Source organism: Heliangelus exortis, chromosome 6 (assembly GCF_036169615.1).
Source record: "Heliangelus exortis chromosome 6, bHelExo1.hap1, whole genome shotgun sequence".
Classification (NCBI taxonomy): Eukaryota; Metazoa; Chordata; class Aves; order Apodiformes; family Trochilidae; genus Heliangelus; species Heliangelus exortis.
Window position 1 is genome coordinate 30,386,884 of NC_092427.1, and position 16,252 is coordinate 30,403,135.

At 35.5% G+C, this 16,252-nt stretch overlaps 1 protein-coding gene across 15 annotated transcripts in view; it reads right to left on the minus strand.

Moving 5' to 3' along the window:
• SLC4A10 (solute carrier family 4 member 10) overlaps window positions 1-16,252 on the minus strand; it is a 142,800-nt gene that overhangs the window by 27,289 nt on the left and 99,259 nt on the right. For 12 of the 15 annotated variants that reach the window (XR_011726575.1, XM_071747516.1, XM_071747518.1 and 9 more), the window contains 8 exons: window positions 15,389-15,480; window positions 10,935-11,092; window positions 8,955-9,042; window positions 8,335-8,481; window positions 7,654-7,754; window positions 6,147-6,321; window positions 5,828-5,961; window positions 4,672-4,917 (listed from right to left, as the gene is read on the minus strand). Coding sequence is in view for 14 of the 15 variants with exons in the window: in XM_071747516.1 (XP_071603617.1) it covers window positions 4,672-4,917; window positions 5,828-5,961; window positions 6,147-6,321; window positions 7,654-7,754; window positions 8,335-8,481; window positions 8,955-9,042; window positions 10,935-11,092; window positions 15,389-15,480 (1,141 nt within the window). In the remaining variant the exon portion in view is untranslated. The remainder of the gene's footprint in view (window positions 1-4,671; window positions 4,918-5,827; window positions 5,962-6,146; window positions 6,322-7,653; window positions 7,755-8,334; window positions 8,482-8,954; window positions 9,043-10,934; window positions 11,093-15,388; window positions 15,481-16,252) is intronic. The other 3 variants (XM_071747527.1, XM_071747526.1, XM_071747515.1) reach the window with 1 other exon arrangement.

Sequence of the window (16,252 nt, forward strand, 5' to 3'; positions counted from 1 at the left end):
CAAAGAAGGCACCTCCTGAGCTCAAAAAAAGGAGAAAGAAAAAAATGGGTCAAATGGGTTGGGCAGACATAGGGAAGTCCTAGAAAGAAAAATAATTTCTGCATTCATGGGTTTGTCAACAAGCAAAAGGGAAACAGCAGTTACATTCAATGACAGCAGTTGCACAGATCTGAGAAGAGGGGCATTCTTAGGGAAGGCACACAGGACATAGTACAGTTACTTAACCATAGGAAGAAACCTATCAAGAAAAGGAAAAGAGTATTTATATTTATATCAGAGTTCAAAGAAATCATTACAGGAACTGGAATGCAATTACATGCCTGGAATCTTAATGAGAAATTCTGTGCTTATAATCACTGCCTCTTCTAATTCCACCTGCAGCTTAAGGAATGCAAGGTATAAAAGAACATAATTTGTATCCAGTAATGTATTTAGATTAATTTATATAGATAACAAAATATTTAAAACTTGCTTGTGCAACAGTGGTATGCACAAAACTTATCTTCACAATGCCTTCTAGAAGCAATGCTTTCTATAGTCTGCAAAAGATACCAAGATTGACAAGATCTTGGCTCCTTAATTACATCAGAGTGGGATTTTCTACTCCTAATGCTTAAGTGCATGTCAATACCAAGACAGATTGCAATATGCATATTACTATGCCAAGAAATCACTTTAAAATTATTCAATGTAATCTGTTAATAATTGAGTAACTTCTGGTAAAGAATTATTAAAAACAACATGAATTCATCACTCTGAAAAACACGAAAGGTATACGAAGTCCCAAAATCAAAGCAATATCACACTGAGAAATAACTGATATTCTGTATTCTAAGATAACTATCTTAAAATGCTTGTATTTTAAAGAATACTGGATTGCTTTCTAAATCACATTCCTTTCATCCACAATGCTTACTGTGTTTTCCTTTTGACAATCTGTAATCCACCCTAGTGGTAGGGTTCTCCTATCCTAGAAAAAATTATATCCTAAGGTTTAATATACACGTTAAAACTGATGTGCATCACTGTTTCAGACAGAAACCTCTAACTGGAAATACATTTTCTAGAGGAGTAGGAAAAAGCAGGAGGAAGAGAGTGCAGAAATAAGAGAGTTGCTATGCCAACCTACAAATGCTAATGGCATGACAAATACAAAAAGGTCACAGCATAAAAAAAAAAGAGAGAGAAAGAAAATGCCAAGATCAGATTTTAAAGTATGTGCATTTTATTTGATAATCAATGAAGCTACTATTAAATTCCTTCAGCACAATGCTGTTTAAAAAGAAATATTGTACAGTAGCACACTGAAAAGCAGGTTGTCTTTGTCCTTCCTTTGATCTAGCTTTTAAAGGCCTTATTATTTACCATTCATATGGTAACGATTTAAGAAAAAGTTATGCATGCACTCTGAATGGGTTTACCTGCAAGTACAACACCTGACAATCATGGCCAATATTTTGACACATAGTAACAAACAGGTACAATAAAGAAAGAGAGTAAAAAGTGTGTTAGGACTAGTTCAACATTAATTAGATCATGCAATAAAAGATAACTGTGGTTTTTTGAGATAGCATTCTGTAATAAACTTTAAGTTGCATCTTCTACCTAAAATGGTAAATACACATTTTTAAGAAATCTTGTAGGAAGACTTTCGGTTTATTTTCAAATACTTGGGTCTGCTTAATTCAAAATAAAACAAAAAAAAACCCACCACACACAACAAAACCCAACAGTTGTGAATCTTCTTTCTGTAGTCATCAAAGGTTTGTTATGGTAAATACTAGTAATGAATCCTATGCTCTTAAATATAAATTTAGATGCACGCAGTACAATCTTTTATATTGAGATCCTGCAACAGAGCCTGTTTATGACAGAATTCAAACCCACCCAAAATACAGAATGGATTTTCTTTCTCACTTAAATACGTTTCCAATCTGGTTGAAATACAGGCCATGTTAAATTACTGTTTTGTCTTTCTAATACTCCAAAGGACAGTATTAACAGCATGTCAATTACTTTTCTTGGGTCAAACTCATGTTTTCACCAGGGCAAAGACAATGACACTGGGATGTAGATGAACAACCTGAGGACCTGAAAGCATTTTGGGAAATCCCATGGGAGAAGAGAGGAGGATGGGCCACAGAATACACTGAAAGCTTCCAATTATGTAGTGCCCTGACCTATTTATCATCAACTCTTTGAGTGGGCAACAGGCAGAATACTGAAAACAGAAATTTTACAGTATAACCTGAGTTTTCTAGCGTGGAATTGCAGATCCAAGATAAAGTTTTACATAAGCTTTCATTGAGCTTTCAAAGAGAAATGAGTTGCTCAACCTTTTGAAGTTCACCCATTGCTAATTAAAGAACTGCCAAGGCTTTACTAACAATTAAAAACTTGTCTTTAAAATCCCCAAAGAGGAAAATGCAAACAGCTGTTTTAATTAGCAAAACAGCAGATACTAATTAGCTTCAGTAGCAGAGTATGCTGGTCCTTTAAGGACAGGATCAGTTTCAGCCCAAGTTTCTTACCTATTTAAACTACAAGTAGGACTGGAGTCAGATGCTGCAGAAAAAGCTTCTAATTCCTTGTACAAGTGATATTCCCCAGCTTCAAGTGCACAGAAGACACATTTATTTCAAGTAAGCCTTTATGCTTACTCATCTTCTAGTTTCTTATCTTTCTGGAATGGAGACGTATATTCACTTGAGCAGGGACTGAGAGTTATTTGAAATGTCTTGTCTTGCAATAGTCCCATGGGGATGATAACTGTGATACCTTCATGTTCATGGCCACTCTGGACAGAGTAATATGTGCATGTCTGTACAGCTAACCCATGGAGTTCAGGTTGCACCAAGCCTGCTGTGAAAGGATGGGTCATTTGGGCAGCTGATACAGAGTTGCTTCAACAGAGCACATGGTTCTGCTCTCCTAACCTGTTTGGGCTGGTTCTGAAAAACTAAGAAATGCTCAGATGAAGGAGGAGACCAAACAGAAGATGCTGGAATTATTGTTTTGCTGTGTTCATTGAACAGATCTTTAAATCATCAGATGAGCATATTTGTGTTTCAAACAATCAGTTTTAATATTTAAAAGACATATAAGCCACATCTTGTGATAACTATGCTGCCCATAACTTTGTCTACAGCTGGTCACCTTGGTATTAGTGGGGTCAGTTGCCATGGACATGGTATCAATAATGAACAGGATATTGCTGCAAGTAGAATACACAACATAAATGCCAGAAGTGAAATGTAATATAATGTAAGGACAATGATGGTAAAACATCATCATAAAATATAGAGATACCTATCACTGTATCTTCACAAGAGCAAGATTGTTACTCCTGTGAAATCTCAAGCAGAATCATTGGATTCAATAACCACAAATAAAGCTAACTACCTGGGAATCTGTATTTCTTCTTTGGTAAAGGTTTTCTTTCCATAATTTAACGTCTCAGCTCTGCCTGCTAAATTATTTCTGAATAATTTTCTGTCTTTGTGTAGCATTGTAACATCTGTTTATTGCTTTCTCTTCAAATTAATATTCCTTTATCTACTGCTGAAATGATTAGAGAGAAATAATACTTTTCACCACAATGAGAGAGCATGTCACAGGAGAACTATAGTTTCTATAATTTAACTTGTTCTGTGTTTTAAGGTATATAATGTGATATATATTCTAGTGATAACATACACAAAACTCAAATATTTTCTCTGTTGCTGGATTTTGTTTTTCCCAGCTTAAAATGCAAATGAGACATTTGGTTGAGATACTCCTGTTTTTCCAGTGAATAGAAGATCTGACACTGTTCAGGCATTGTTCCTTTCGGGTCACACTCTGCTTATGTAGAGGGTTCAAGTGGGTTCAGTGAAATAATAAATACATTTCTGGAGGGTAATTTCCTCTCAAAGAGGTTTTTAATGACGTTTTAGTTGCTGAGGTGACCAGTCTTAGTCAGCCTCAGGCTCAACTAAGACCTTGCCCTTTACTAGAACATTTTTGTTCTTGTATCACAGAAACAAGTCTATGAGCTTTTAGTTGTAAATGTAATTTTTTTATTAAAACCATTCACTTTTTTATTCTTCAAGTAGAATATTAGTTATCCAAATACACCTGTAAAAATTCCACAATAAAGTAAAGCTACTTAAATGGAGTCACATTAAAAATCTTGCTATTAGGAGCAAATTGCTTATGACAAAATCAGTCATCACTGAGAAGCACCTAACAATTCCAAATCCAATTCAGTTCTAGGAGTTTCGACATTAACTGCCAGGGACGTTAAAAGAAAATATTCTAAAACATCCATACATGGTTATAGCAAAAGATCATTGAGTTACACCTTGTTAAATAAAAATGTGAATAAACACCCAAACCTGAGGTCCCTCCAAGTCCTATCTTTTATTCTAGGACTTCCAAGTTTCATGTGTTTAAGTTTTTTCAAACTCCAAGGTATTTTCTACTCATCTGAAGTAAATGTGTATTGCTTGTACACATACCTCCAGTAGATGCTACTTCCACATCCCATCATCATGCCTAACTCATTAGCCTAGCCTGTAAAGTTTGCAACTACTGAAAACTTTTCCTGCAGTGTACTGGTTCAATTTCCTCACAGAAAAATCATAACCTATGAAAAAAAAATCCTAGCATAAGAGAATGAATCTTACTTACGAGTACTTTGTCAGCAGATCCAAGTCATTATGCATGTTGATTGGATATGTCTCACTGAGATGAAATAGCTTCTCTAAGGCCTCATAAATGAAAATGATGCAGATAAGAGAAGCAAAAGCTTCTTCAGTAAACCGGGTAATGTAACAGACTAAGGAGCTGGCATCAGTTGCAACGAGGATGATGCACAGGATTGCAGTCCACAGTCCAATGCTGGCTCTCAGAGAAAGGTATGACAAGTCATACTCTCTAAAGAAAAAAAACACACCGCAGTTTATGGTTTGTCCAGCTCAGTAACTGGTGAACAGGCAGCTCCAAAATTTCCTTTGACTGGGGATGTGAAATTCTGGGGACAGTCTCAATCTGAAAGCAATTTAAACTATTCATTTACTGTGGACTGAAGATACTCTCAAGTTATCTCTTGACTTGAGGTCTCCTTTCAATTAATGAGCCACGAAGAATTCTACCTCTACTAAAATGAGTGAGCAGCTTTGAGAGTAGTCATGCACATGGATAGTATCAGGCCCACCCACTTTTTATCCCATATCCTGACTTATGAACAGACAACACCTGCCTATTTCTTCTGAAGCTGCAAGCACTAGAGCTTTCATCAAAATCCTGTATGCTTACTGCCTTTAAGAGAGCTCCACACTTGTTAAGTGACTGAAATGAATAAAGTTTTTGGGGTGCTAAGCAGGGTCTCCTACTCTATGTTTTCTGAAGCTCAAGCCCCAGTCACAGCAATGATGCAGAAAAGCAGAAAGGATCCCAGGGAAACAGGACTGTTGTGAAGATACAGACATAATTTTTATCCACGATCCAGCAGAAGCATGTCATGTTTAACACATAAACATAAATGTGGGATATGCTGTTCAGGAATAACGCTTCACCCCTTCTTTGTTCAGGGGGAAGAAGGGCAAGGTGTATTGAAAGATAGCATCAATGCATTTACTTCCTGGATAAGATACAACACCTTCCTGCATTCCCACCAATTCACTTGTTTCAGTGACTAAATAATTTTCAGACTCTGACAGCCTAAGCAGGGAACTCCAAAACAAGCTGCTGGACATATCTGGAAGATACCTGAATTTTAGGATAAGTGTCTCTACTTCTACTTAACAACACCTGACAGATGATGCATATCATGGTCTTCACTTACTTGCAAAATTTGAATAAGATCTTCTCAAACACTAAAACCGGTCCTGTGCTGCCAAGTATAGTGAGAGGCTGTCCACCAAAGAGAGAGTAGGCAATTCCAGTCATGGATGCTCCAAACAGAGATTCTATTGCACTCTGAATACAAAGCAGAGAGAGGTGTCCATAAATTTTCAAACAGGTTATTTTTGTAATGTCTTAGTCTGTAGCCTTCTAAACACTGAAATATCAATATTTAATGGTGATTCATGCAACGGTAAGAAAATACAAACCACAAACCTAGGAATATAAGTTTGTTTTAAAAGTTCAGATTTAACACATACTATACGACCTTCAGTTGCTTCTCCCAGCAGACCACCAAATGTGATGACAGGAGACATGCAAGCACAGTAGAGAAACAAAAATGATGCCAGACACTGCAGACTGAGAGCATCCCTGAAGTCACTCCAGAAGAAGGGAGCTTTCCTTTTTATATCTAAAATCAAGCCTCCAAAAAATCTAAATAAAAAATAGAAGAGATAAAATTAATAAAAAAGGCACAACAAAATTTTTTGCACAATATTGCTCTAGGTATACTACAGAGAAGTTTTTGTTTGTTGATCAAATTATATATACACTTCCGATTCAGATTATAGATGAATGAATAAAAGTTTCTGTGAACTCTGTTTTGATAACTTCAATCAGGAAATCATTTTAAAAAAAAACTAATTTGCATGATTCCTTTACAAAATCTTAATCTAATCATCCAGATCTTAGCTTTCATGCATAAACCCATAATTTATTATGTGAAATAACACTTTGCATTTGTTTAATCAGAGAGTTATAGTGCCCATTTGCACACATCTCTATAGAGTTTCACATTTTTTATCTGAGAAACTGTTCCCAAATACACTTGCCAAGAGAACTGAATGTAGGCCATGATTTTCCAAGGACAAGAACTGTCATCTTTTGTCATTTACACTACACTAAACTTAATCAAATATTTAGGAACAGGCGCTCCCTTACAACATACTATGAAGTCAAAAAAATATCCCCACTTATGCTCTTTTTCTCACAGGCACCAGCTATATCAGATGTTGCTGGTGTAAAAAGGAAGACGAAGTGCCACCATTTGCTAAATATTAGAACAATCCTTCAAGCTATCTGTTACCAGGCCCACCAGTGAGAGAACAGCTTACAGCCAGACTGGCCATCATCTCCTCTGCCCCACTGTGCACAGCAGCACTGCAGCTCAATCTTTAGCCTTATGCAGGTAAGGATCAAGAGGCAGCAGGGTAAGTGAAAAGTCTGTCACACAACTGAGGCAACCACTGACAGCTGATGTATGTGCACCACACCATGTTAAGATGAGAGAGCTTTAAGTCTTCCTTGGGGCAAGGTCTTCAGATGTGTGTATATTGCAGCTAACCAGGTAATCACAGCCTCATGTACCAGGACATACCATGGCATACTGAGGTAAAAAAGAAATACTATACGTACCAAAACCAGAAACTTCAGCTACAAGATAGCATTCATACTATATGGCACAAAGCTATTCCCAGCTTTTCTTTCAAGCTATACACAAATGAAAAATCTTAATCATGTTTAATGCAGATCTGACCTTTAAAAAAAATAGAGGACAGAGCCTGCAATAAATACAATGGGAAAGCACAAATCCTCTCCCCCTCTCTGCAAACCAGAATGTGTTGTTGTTTTCAACTATGTGGCACACAAATCAGGAAAAATGTCTGAAAAAATCCTATGACAAACCAGGAAGAGAACAGGCTATCATTGGTCACTTGTAAGTGAATCACTTAGAACACTTAAGATTTTGCAAATATGTTCACTAACTTTCCAGTGCGCTGCAGTTCTGGTCCAGAGTGTCCTCCAGGTTGCTCTGCCTCGCCATGGGCTGCAGTCCCATTTGGCACTCCTGGAATCTTACGCTTTTCCTACCAGAAGGGAAAGATATTTCTCATGGGTCTTAGCAACTAAACCAGAATTTTAGCAGAAGAAATGCCAATGGAGAGTCGAAACACTAAACATGTCAATTTCATTGTAAGGTTCATCAACAAAACCACCTTTTAATCTGTAGAGGAATTCTATAGCAGGAAATAGAAGAAATTGTGTTCTAAAAAATTAAAAATAATTGATCACAGAAAATTCTTAATCAGAAAACATTCTGAAGAATCACAAGCCAGGCTGCTTTGATTAATTCTTGCAAAAAACTTATAACAAAAGGAAACCATGGCTGGTCAAAGATGTTTATGACTATCCATGAATATAAGATCTTTAGATAAAACTATCTGCCTTTATTCAGTGGAGATCGAGTATTAAACTATGTGAAGTGTCATCACTACACTGTATTCTTGCAAGAAAACGTATCTCTTAAAGCAAATAAAAAGAAGAAATAAAAGCATGCAAAATGTCTTTATATTGATGCTGCTAGATTCTAAATTAGTAAAACTTAATTCTACCTAGCAAAAATTCCTCGCAATGTTTAAAAGCATCTGAATTTTACCAGATACAAACCTGAGAGGGAACATTTTTAGGTGGTTCTATTCGAATTGTTGGGTCCCACTCTCCAGGAGGCAGAACAGTAACCTGATCCAGAAACTCATCAATTCCAGACACCAAATCATTGCGGTCTTTTGCTTTGTAAGCAACATCATGGAACACCTGTGAAAAATGGAGAGGTGTATGTGGGAGGAAAAAGAGATGGGGAAAGGCGCACACTCTCATAACACTTCATGCAGTTCCCACCAAAGAATCTCAACTTCAACAAACTATTCATTTTCTGGTCCATAGTTTTCATAGAAGTTCCAGCTGCTATTGAGAAACATGCTTATGGGTGCCAAATGTTCTGGAGATTTTACAGTTTAAAACACAATTAATTCCACCAGAAAGTAACTGTAAAAAGGAATCATCTCAGTCAAGATAGCCTTACCCATGAATGCTGTCTCTCATTCTGTTATCTCCTTATAGCAGCATAATCTGGGTTGTTATAGCATCATGAAATGGACTAGAATGCTATTTGTGCATCAGAGAAATGATTAGCCATGGTTCATCTGGATGATTCCACATTAGAGATTCCCTATTGCTACTCTTCAGTCACTAGAAAATTATTAAAATCAAGCCATGAATAAATATACCTCATCTGTCATCAGTGTTGCAATTGATCTTCCAATCTCATGATATTGTTGCCCTTTACCCAGTGGTCCAAGAAGAATAAACAAAAATCTGTAAATAAAATTTAAATTTAAAACTTATAAAGGAAAACTGGCTGAAAGCAACTATAAATAATACAGAAATAGTTTAAAAATTGGACTAGAAGAACATCTAAAACAAATATGTATATATATATATATGTATAAAATATCCTTCAAGATCTTCACATATGCATTTAAACATGAAGCTCTGGTTAGAAAAAATGTGAAAATATCTTCCAAAAATATGTCATAAGCTTCACAGGCAAGACTTGATTGAGACACTCAAAACTTCCTTACATAACAAACTTCATCTTACGTAATAAACATATGCAATTATAATCTATGTACGGAGCACATTAATAGAAATATATTTAATTCTGTTAATTCACCAGAATCAACTATTTTATGGCAGTAGCACTACTGTAATATTACTGTGAAATTACTTTTGAATAAAAATTATTATTAAATTGTTCTTACTCCCATGACTCTTTAGACAGCTTCTACTCTAGGCTTGGGACTATTAAAGTTCTATAGAATGCAGAAGATAGGTTCAAATGAAATAACTTAAGTTCTCAGTTTTGCTGCAATGAAAGAGACAATTTTTAATAACATTATTAATTTTTAATTATGCATTTTTGCAGAAATGTTTAATTAAGCTACATTTTAAAAATTTGTTTTTCTTCTGCCTCAAGATTGAGACACGTGTTTTCCTTTTGTGTGTATAGTTAAATTTTGAGCATTTTTTTTCCTTTTGTTTTTTTCCTGGGAAGCTGGGGGAAGTTACAAGGGAAGGTTTTGGAAGCTCTTTTCAAAGCAAGCTCAGTTCTTCCATGTCCCTTATCACATGCAAACATAAGAAAAGAAAAAGTCACAGCTAAAGTAACAACAACTTCAAGAACAATTTATACTGTTTATCTGACTTGGAGCAAGCATCTGAGTCTCAGCCTGGTGTTTCATAGCAAAACACTCCTTCCTGAATGCCACAAACGACTGGAAATCACTACTGCCTTCTATCAGAATTCTACTTCTAAAGAAACTGAAAGAGGAAAGGGAAAAGAGAGGCAGACTATCTTCACAAACGTATGCACAAATAAGAAAAAAAAAAGTGAGAGACGGAAATAATAATTGCCAGTGAACTAGCATATAGAATAGCATAGAATAGCATATAGAATAATTTTGGAATTTTGATCTGAATTAACCCCAACAGTAAATACATCTGCAGACCTATTTAAATGCTTACAATTTGACTACAATGTCTATTTCAGAATTTTTTTTTTAATTTCTCATAATCTGTTTTCAGAAACAAAGTACTTCATCAGAATAAGTTTCAGCTTAGAAAAAAGTAATCTAATAAAAAACTGTTGTTAAAAATCACATCCGCTATGATGCAAGAGTATACAAGGTAACTTTTAGAGGAGTGTGATATTTACAGCATGTTCTTCAGCCAATCACAGTCCCTGGTCAATTAAATTGCAGTTTGTTTTTTCCCCCTTTACTAAATTCCTCAATTCCTCTCCTTTTTTTTTTTTTTTTTTTTTTTTAGAAGGACATAATTACACAGTTAACACACAGCAGTTTCAGTTCCAGATGAAACATTCTAATAAGCCAAATATTTCATCTTAGTATTTCATCTGCAGTATTACCATTTTGCATAGAATAAACTGTGTGTTGCAGCCTAACAAGCTAGCACTTCTACTCTTGCAAAAATTTATTAGATGCTCACACAAATAGCAGATTTCTGAATATACCCACACATCATTAAAGGATGAGTGGAAAGATGTCTCTAAGAGATGCCTTTGTTGAAGAAAGACCCAAGATCTTAATAAATGACAAAACTGAAAGTCACATCACTCTGTCTCCACAAGATACTCAGAAAAACGTAGATATTAACATGAAGAGAAATCACTGTAATTCCAACTGCACCTTGTTGGAATCGGAACTTCAGCTACTCCTGTAAGCAGCACTGCAGGAGATAACCTCACAAAAGCAACAACTGCACGGTCCAGGAACTCCAGTTCACCAACCAAGATGTTTGATGCTTCAGCTCCAGGTGGTATCTTTTTCATGAAGTGTAGGTCAACCTGTGGAAAATATATTAAATTACAATCTAAAAGCTATTCACAGGGATCTTCCCCCATGACCACCCTGTTTTGTTAAAAGAAACCCTCTGGTCACTGCACCATTATCTTGGTTATTTCAATTTTACAGTTTCTACTATTTTTTCTGTTGAACAATTTTTTAAAAATAAAAAAAAAAAAAAAGCAACTGGTCTTTCATTATTGGACTATTTTTTGTTGGGAAACATAGTTAAAGGACTGCAGAAAAATATAAACATTTATCTGATTCAAAATCTTGTTAGGAATAACAGAATCAGTAAATCATAACAGCAGAAGAAATGAAGACACATTATTTTACCATCACTGACAATTCTGGAAATCATTAATGCAAAGTTCATAGTTGCCGTATTATAATCTCAATAATAAGAAGAAAAGATTCCACTACACATAATATTCCTTATGCTACTTTATTTTTTGTTTCGGATTCAATTGCCCTCCTGCTGACAATTACAGAAAATAAGCTATGACCATGATTGTGTCAAGAACAAACTGAAAGAACAAGGCAGAATAAAAAATGGAGTTCTAAGGCAGCAATGTTGACTTTTAAAGGGAAGGTAGAAAAAGACAGAGAAACAGCTTCCTTATGACACTGCTATGTAAGCTCAAGGTATATGCCTCAGAATGTATTCATTTTTATTTATTCCCTTAGTATCAGTCAGAGTATCAACACAGAGTAATGGAGTATATAATGTATGTTTGATTTCATTATGCACCAGTATTGTCTACATTTCAAAATGCATGAATTTTGTCATTTGCTTTCCTTTTATTAATCTAAACACAACAACAGCAACCAAATCCAATATAAACTGTTAAAGTGGACCATTTTAATGTCTATCTTACAGCCATCTGTCAGTACTAGTTTGCATAGTTTTTGGTAATATTTAGAAAATTGTTTTCTTGCAAATGGCTCTGGCACTAACTCAGAATTCCAATATAACACAGTTGCCTGTGTAATGAAATCTGATTTCTCTGAGATCACAGGGAGATGTCTAATGCTACCCTAAAATCACCTAGAACAATGACCAACCACATCGTGAAGTTCAACAAGCATCAAATCAACCTGGAAGGTGGGAATCCAGGAATTTTTTCAATAGAAAGTATCAGCCAATTCAATTCTGTTCCCCACTCAAGCCACAAAATTACTCTTCAAGGTTAAATAAAAAACACAACTAATTATGGTGCCACAGGTCATTTATAGTTGAGAAAAAGGAATTATTCTGGTGCATTTTGCACCGATTTTACCTTGTGAATGGATTTAACATTTAATAATTAATGTGTGAAGTACAATAGGCTACTGCTGTCACCTTGAGGTCCCACTGATGGACCTATGATCAATGGATCAAGATTCAGATTTGAAATAAATATGCAGTCAACTAGAAAGCATTTCCAGATATGCTTACTGTACTACTTAGCATCTTGAGATTGCAAAATCTTTTAGGCAATGAACAGAGCCCCAGTAAAAAGGCAAGCAGCTGCCAGAGAAGCTTCAAGATGGGCAAATACACCTGAAATGCAGGTGTTGCTATTGCTCCATGACAAGAGCAGAGGTGGCCTGGGAGTGAGTCTGGGGAAATGGCAGAAACTACAATATTCTAATGCTTCATCTAACCTGTCAGTAATACATCTCCTACATCTTCAGCTTCAGATGGATAGACCTTATGTGGACCTTAATCTGCACCTTACCCTGAGCCACACTCGTGACTAAATATTCCCAACAAGCTCCATTTAAACATAAAACTACTGTGGAAGCAATTCCCCTTCCAGACAAGTCAAGGACTGAAAAGGGTGGTGAAGTCTCCCCCAGAACCAAATATAAACTGATACAAATACAGAGAATGCCCAACATTACTTCTTAGGAAAGCCCTGATATTTATTAATCACATTTATTTATAAAACAGGCCCAACCGGTATTCAAAAACAAGTCAATAATTTCACATGGAATTTGAAAGACCAGACTCTGTCAGTATGACACTAGAGTTTCCTTCAGAAACCTTGTTTCCACGTGGAGCATAGGTCCGTTGCCACGAGAAGGGAGGCAGGCACAGTCCATTAATGTATTTCTTATTTTAGGACAACAAGAGTTCCCTTCAGCCCCTGGCACAAGAAGCAGAGACCAGCCAGAAACAGATGTTAAACAGCCCCCCTCCCATCCTGCTCAGACACAGGATAAAGTGGTGCATGACAGATCACCTCTGTATCTCTCTGGGAATACAAAGTCCTCGTGGTGTCTCCAAGGGAAGAGGAGTGACATATTCACAAGTACAAACATCAGAAATGATGTCTCCCTCTCTGTGCTACTGAAGTAACAGTCAAGATAGATTTTTAGTGCTGTGTCTCACATTATTTATAAAAAGATGCCAATACAATCAACAGACTCAGTGTTGCATTCAGATTAAGGCACTTTTTTTAATCAGCTCCAAAATTTGGAATATTAGAAGTAGCCTAAGGGAGACAGATTAGCAAGGAGAGAATACGTGAAGTATTCATAGGTGCTTTTTTTTTGTGTGAAAGATAAATGAAATTAATATGTGGAACAAAATTAGAGCAAGAATCATAATACTCAAGAGAAAATTAGTGTACTGCTCTACTTTCCTCTCAATCTGTGCATATAATTCCAATCATAACCATTGGGAATTACTGCAATAGCACATTTCAAGGGGAAATTGTACTCCACTTATGCATCATCAAAAGATAAATAGATCTATTTAAAGGCACCCGAAGAAGGTGTATAGATTGTAAACCTTTACCATTATCTCATATGTACAATCAAAAATTATTCATTTCATATTCCTGACATTCTTGTTATCTACCACAGCTGAGGCTCGCAAAAAGATGAAATGCTCCTCTCTTCTCAGTCCAGTTTAAATAGAAAGACCTCTTTTGATCAGCAAAGCTGCAGCACAACAGAAATACTGAGCAAAAGATCAGATAGATAATGGACTAGGATTTTAATCCTACAACACGTGAAGTAATTGGGGAAATGTGCAACCAAAGCACTACTGAAAGGCACGTCATTCCCTCTGAGTTAATACGAGCTTCATCTCTGAACAGCTTAATTTTGAATAGACAGTTCTATTTATATTTTATATCCTTTACAAAGTTTTACATCTTGATATTAAAACATTTGCCAAAACAATTAGAGTTAGCACTTTTAATCAAAACATCAAGAAACCAAAATCATACTTGACTTTTCAAAGCATCATAACCTTGCTTTTAAGTATTTTTAAAGAATAATATGAAATATTTAACAACTTGTCACTGTTGTAGGTTTCCTTGCCACCTCTGTAGAGATGTGGTCCACAATACATCTTCAGCCAGCCTCCTTTCTTCTCACACCATCTGACAAAAATGATCCATTTCCCATGTTTATTTCAGCCATTCCTAGTCTGGCATCTGCAGTCAAGAATTCAAATAGTCCAAATAGCTACTGATGCTAGGAAATAAGTCTGACACCAGATGGAGCAATCACATAACTCTACTTTTAGCTCAGCTGCACTAACATTCAGATTGAACAGACTCAAAGTAATGTTCTTCAGAATTTTGGTTTAAATCACCTCTTTTCACTTACTCAACCTTTGTTGTATTAATGTGTCAGATGAAGTCATCTATCCCTGTCAGGTCTGTCATCTCTATCTAACATGACAGTTTGTTTTAGGTACATACAGACTTCTTAAACAAATTAGGTTCTCCTTTACATTAAAGTTGGGAAGCTGCTTTTCTTTGCTATCTAACATCGAACTGTCATTGCAATCTCCACTACTGAACAGTTAACATCTTTTGTAAAGTGTACTGAAATATCTTGGCTTGCCAGAAGAATTAAGTTATAGGTTTGAAGAAACACGTTCTGGTTGAGACATCTGGAATCCGCAAGTTCAGATTGTAACAAGTGTAGCTTGCATTCATCTATTAAATCTACAAAAAGTAAAAATCTGAGACGTAAATCTGAATTACAAGAATTCTGAATTTCTTTCCTGCTTATATAATCTTCTGTTCATCTGTAACAATTCCTCCTATAAATATACACCTATTACATGAAATAAATTTTCCTGTGTTCTTAGACTGTGATTTCCTGTTATCAGTAATTTATCAAGAAAATTAAAAATTTTTCTGTTTTATATACCAGCTGCATTGCAGCACCCATGAAATGATACTGAAATAAAATTTGCACTTCAAAGTTTTCCTGATTCACATGGATTCATTTTATTTATTTTAAAAGGTCCATTTGGTAGTCAGGAATCTTTACTGTCAGTGAACACTTACTTTGCTGAAGTCAACAGTGCTGTTTTCTCGGCTCACATCATTTTTGTTTTCAGTACAAGCTGGAGCAGACTGTGGGGAAACAATCTGACCTGCTAAAAAAAGCACCATTATTACAGAATACTAACAATTACTTTTATAAACTGAGCAATAACTAATTAAATATTTGTTAAAGAACTACATACATTTTGTATCATGCATATGAAGCCCCTAAATATGGCATTTTAATTAAAGACTTATTTAGAATAACACATTCAGAAAAGACAGAACATTTATTATGTGCAGTTAGGAATGGGAGAACATAACTTATAAAAGGTACTCTTGAATATTGGAAAACAAATTTTCTATGCCTATTAAAGCTATAATTTGTGAGGTGCTACATTTGAGAAGAGTCCTGCTTTCATATAGGTTTTTTAAGTAATTTGAGGACCTGCCTGTTTGGGAGAATATTTGTCTACAAGAATACTCACTGAATAAAACAGGATTACTAATTTCCATATTTAACTCATGTGTATAAGACTGTCCTGATTATAACAACTACAAAACCCAACATAAAAGCGAGCTGCTGTATTAATAGAGGCATTGGAACAAAGATTATTTTAAAACTCAGCATTGAAAACTGTAATGACTGATGTGCAAAACAAATGTTTCAGCAAACACATTTTCAAAAAATTCCAGTAAGGATTTAGTAATTTACAGAAGTTTTTAAAAATATCTGAAGAGGAGAGGTGATTAAACACGCCTCCATCTCATGTAAGCAAAGAGTAGGCCTTGTGATCAACAAAATGTTGCAAATGAAAACCCCAAAACCAGAATTACTTAACAAGTTTATTTCATATAAAGCACATTTTTGCTTAATGCCGACAT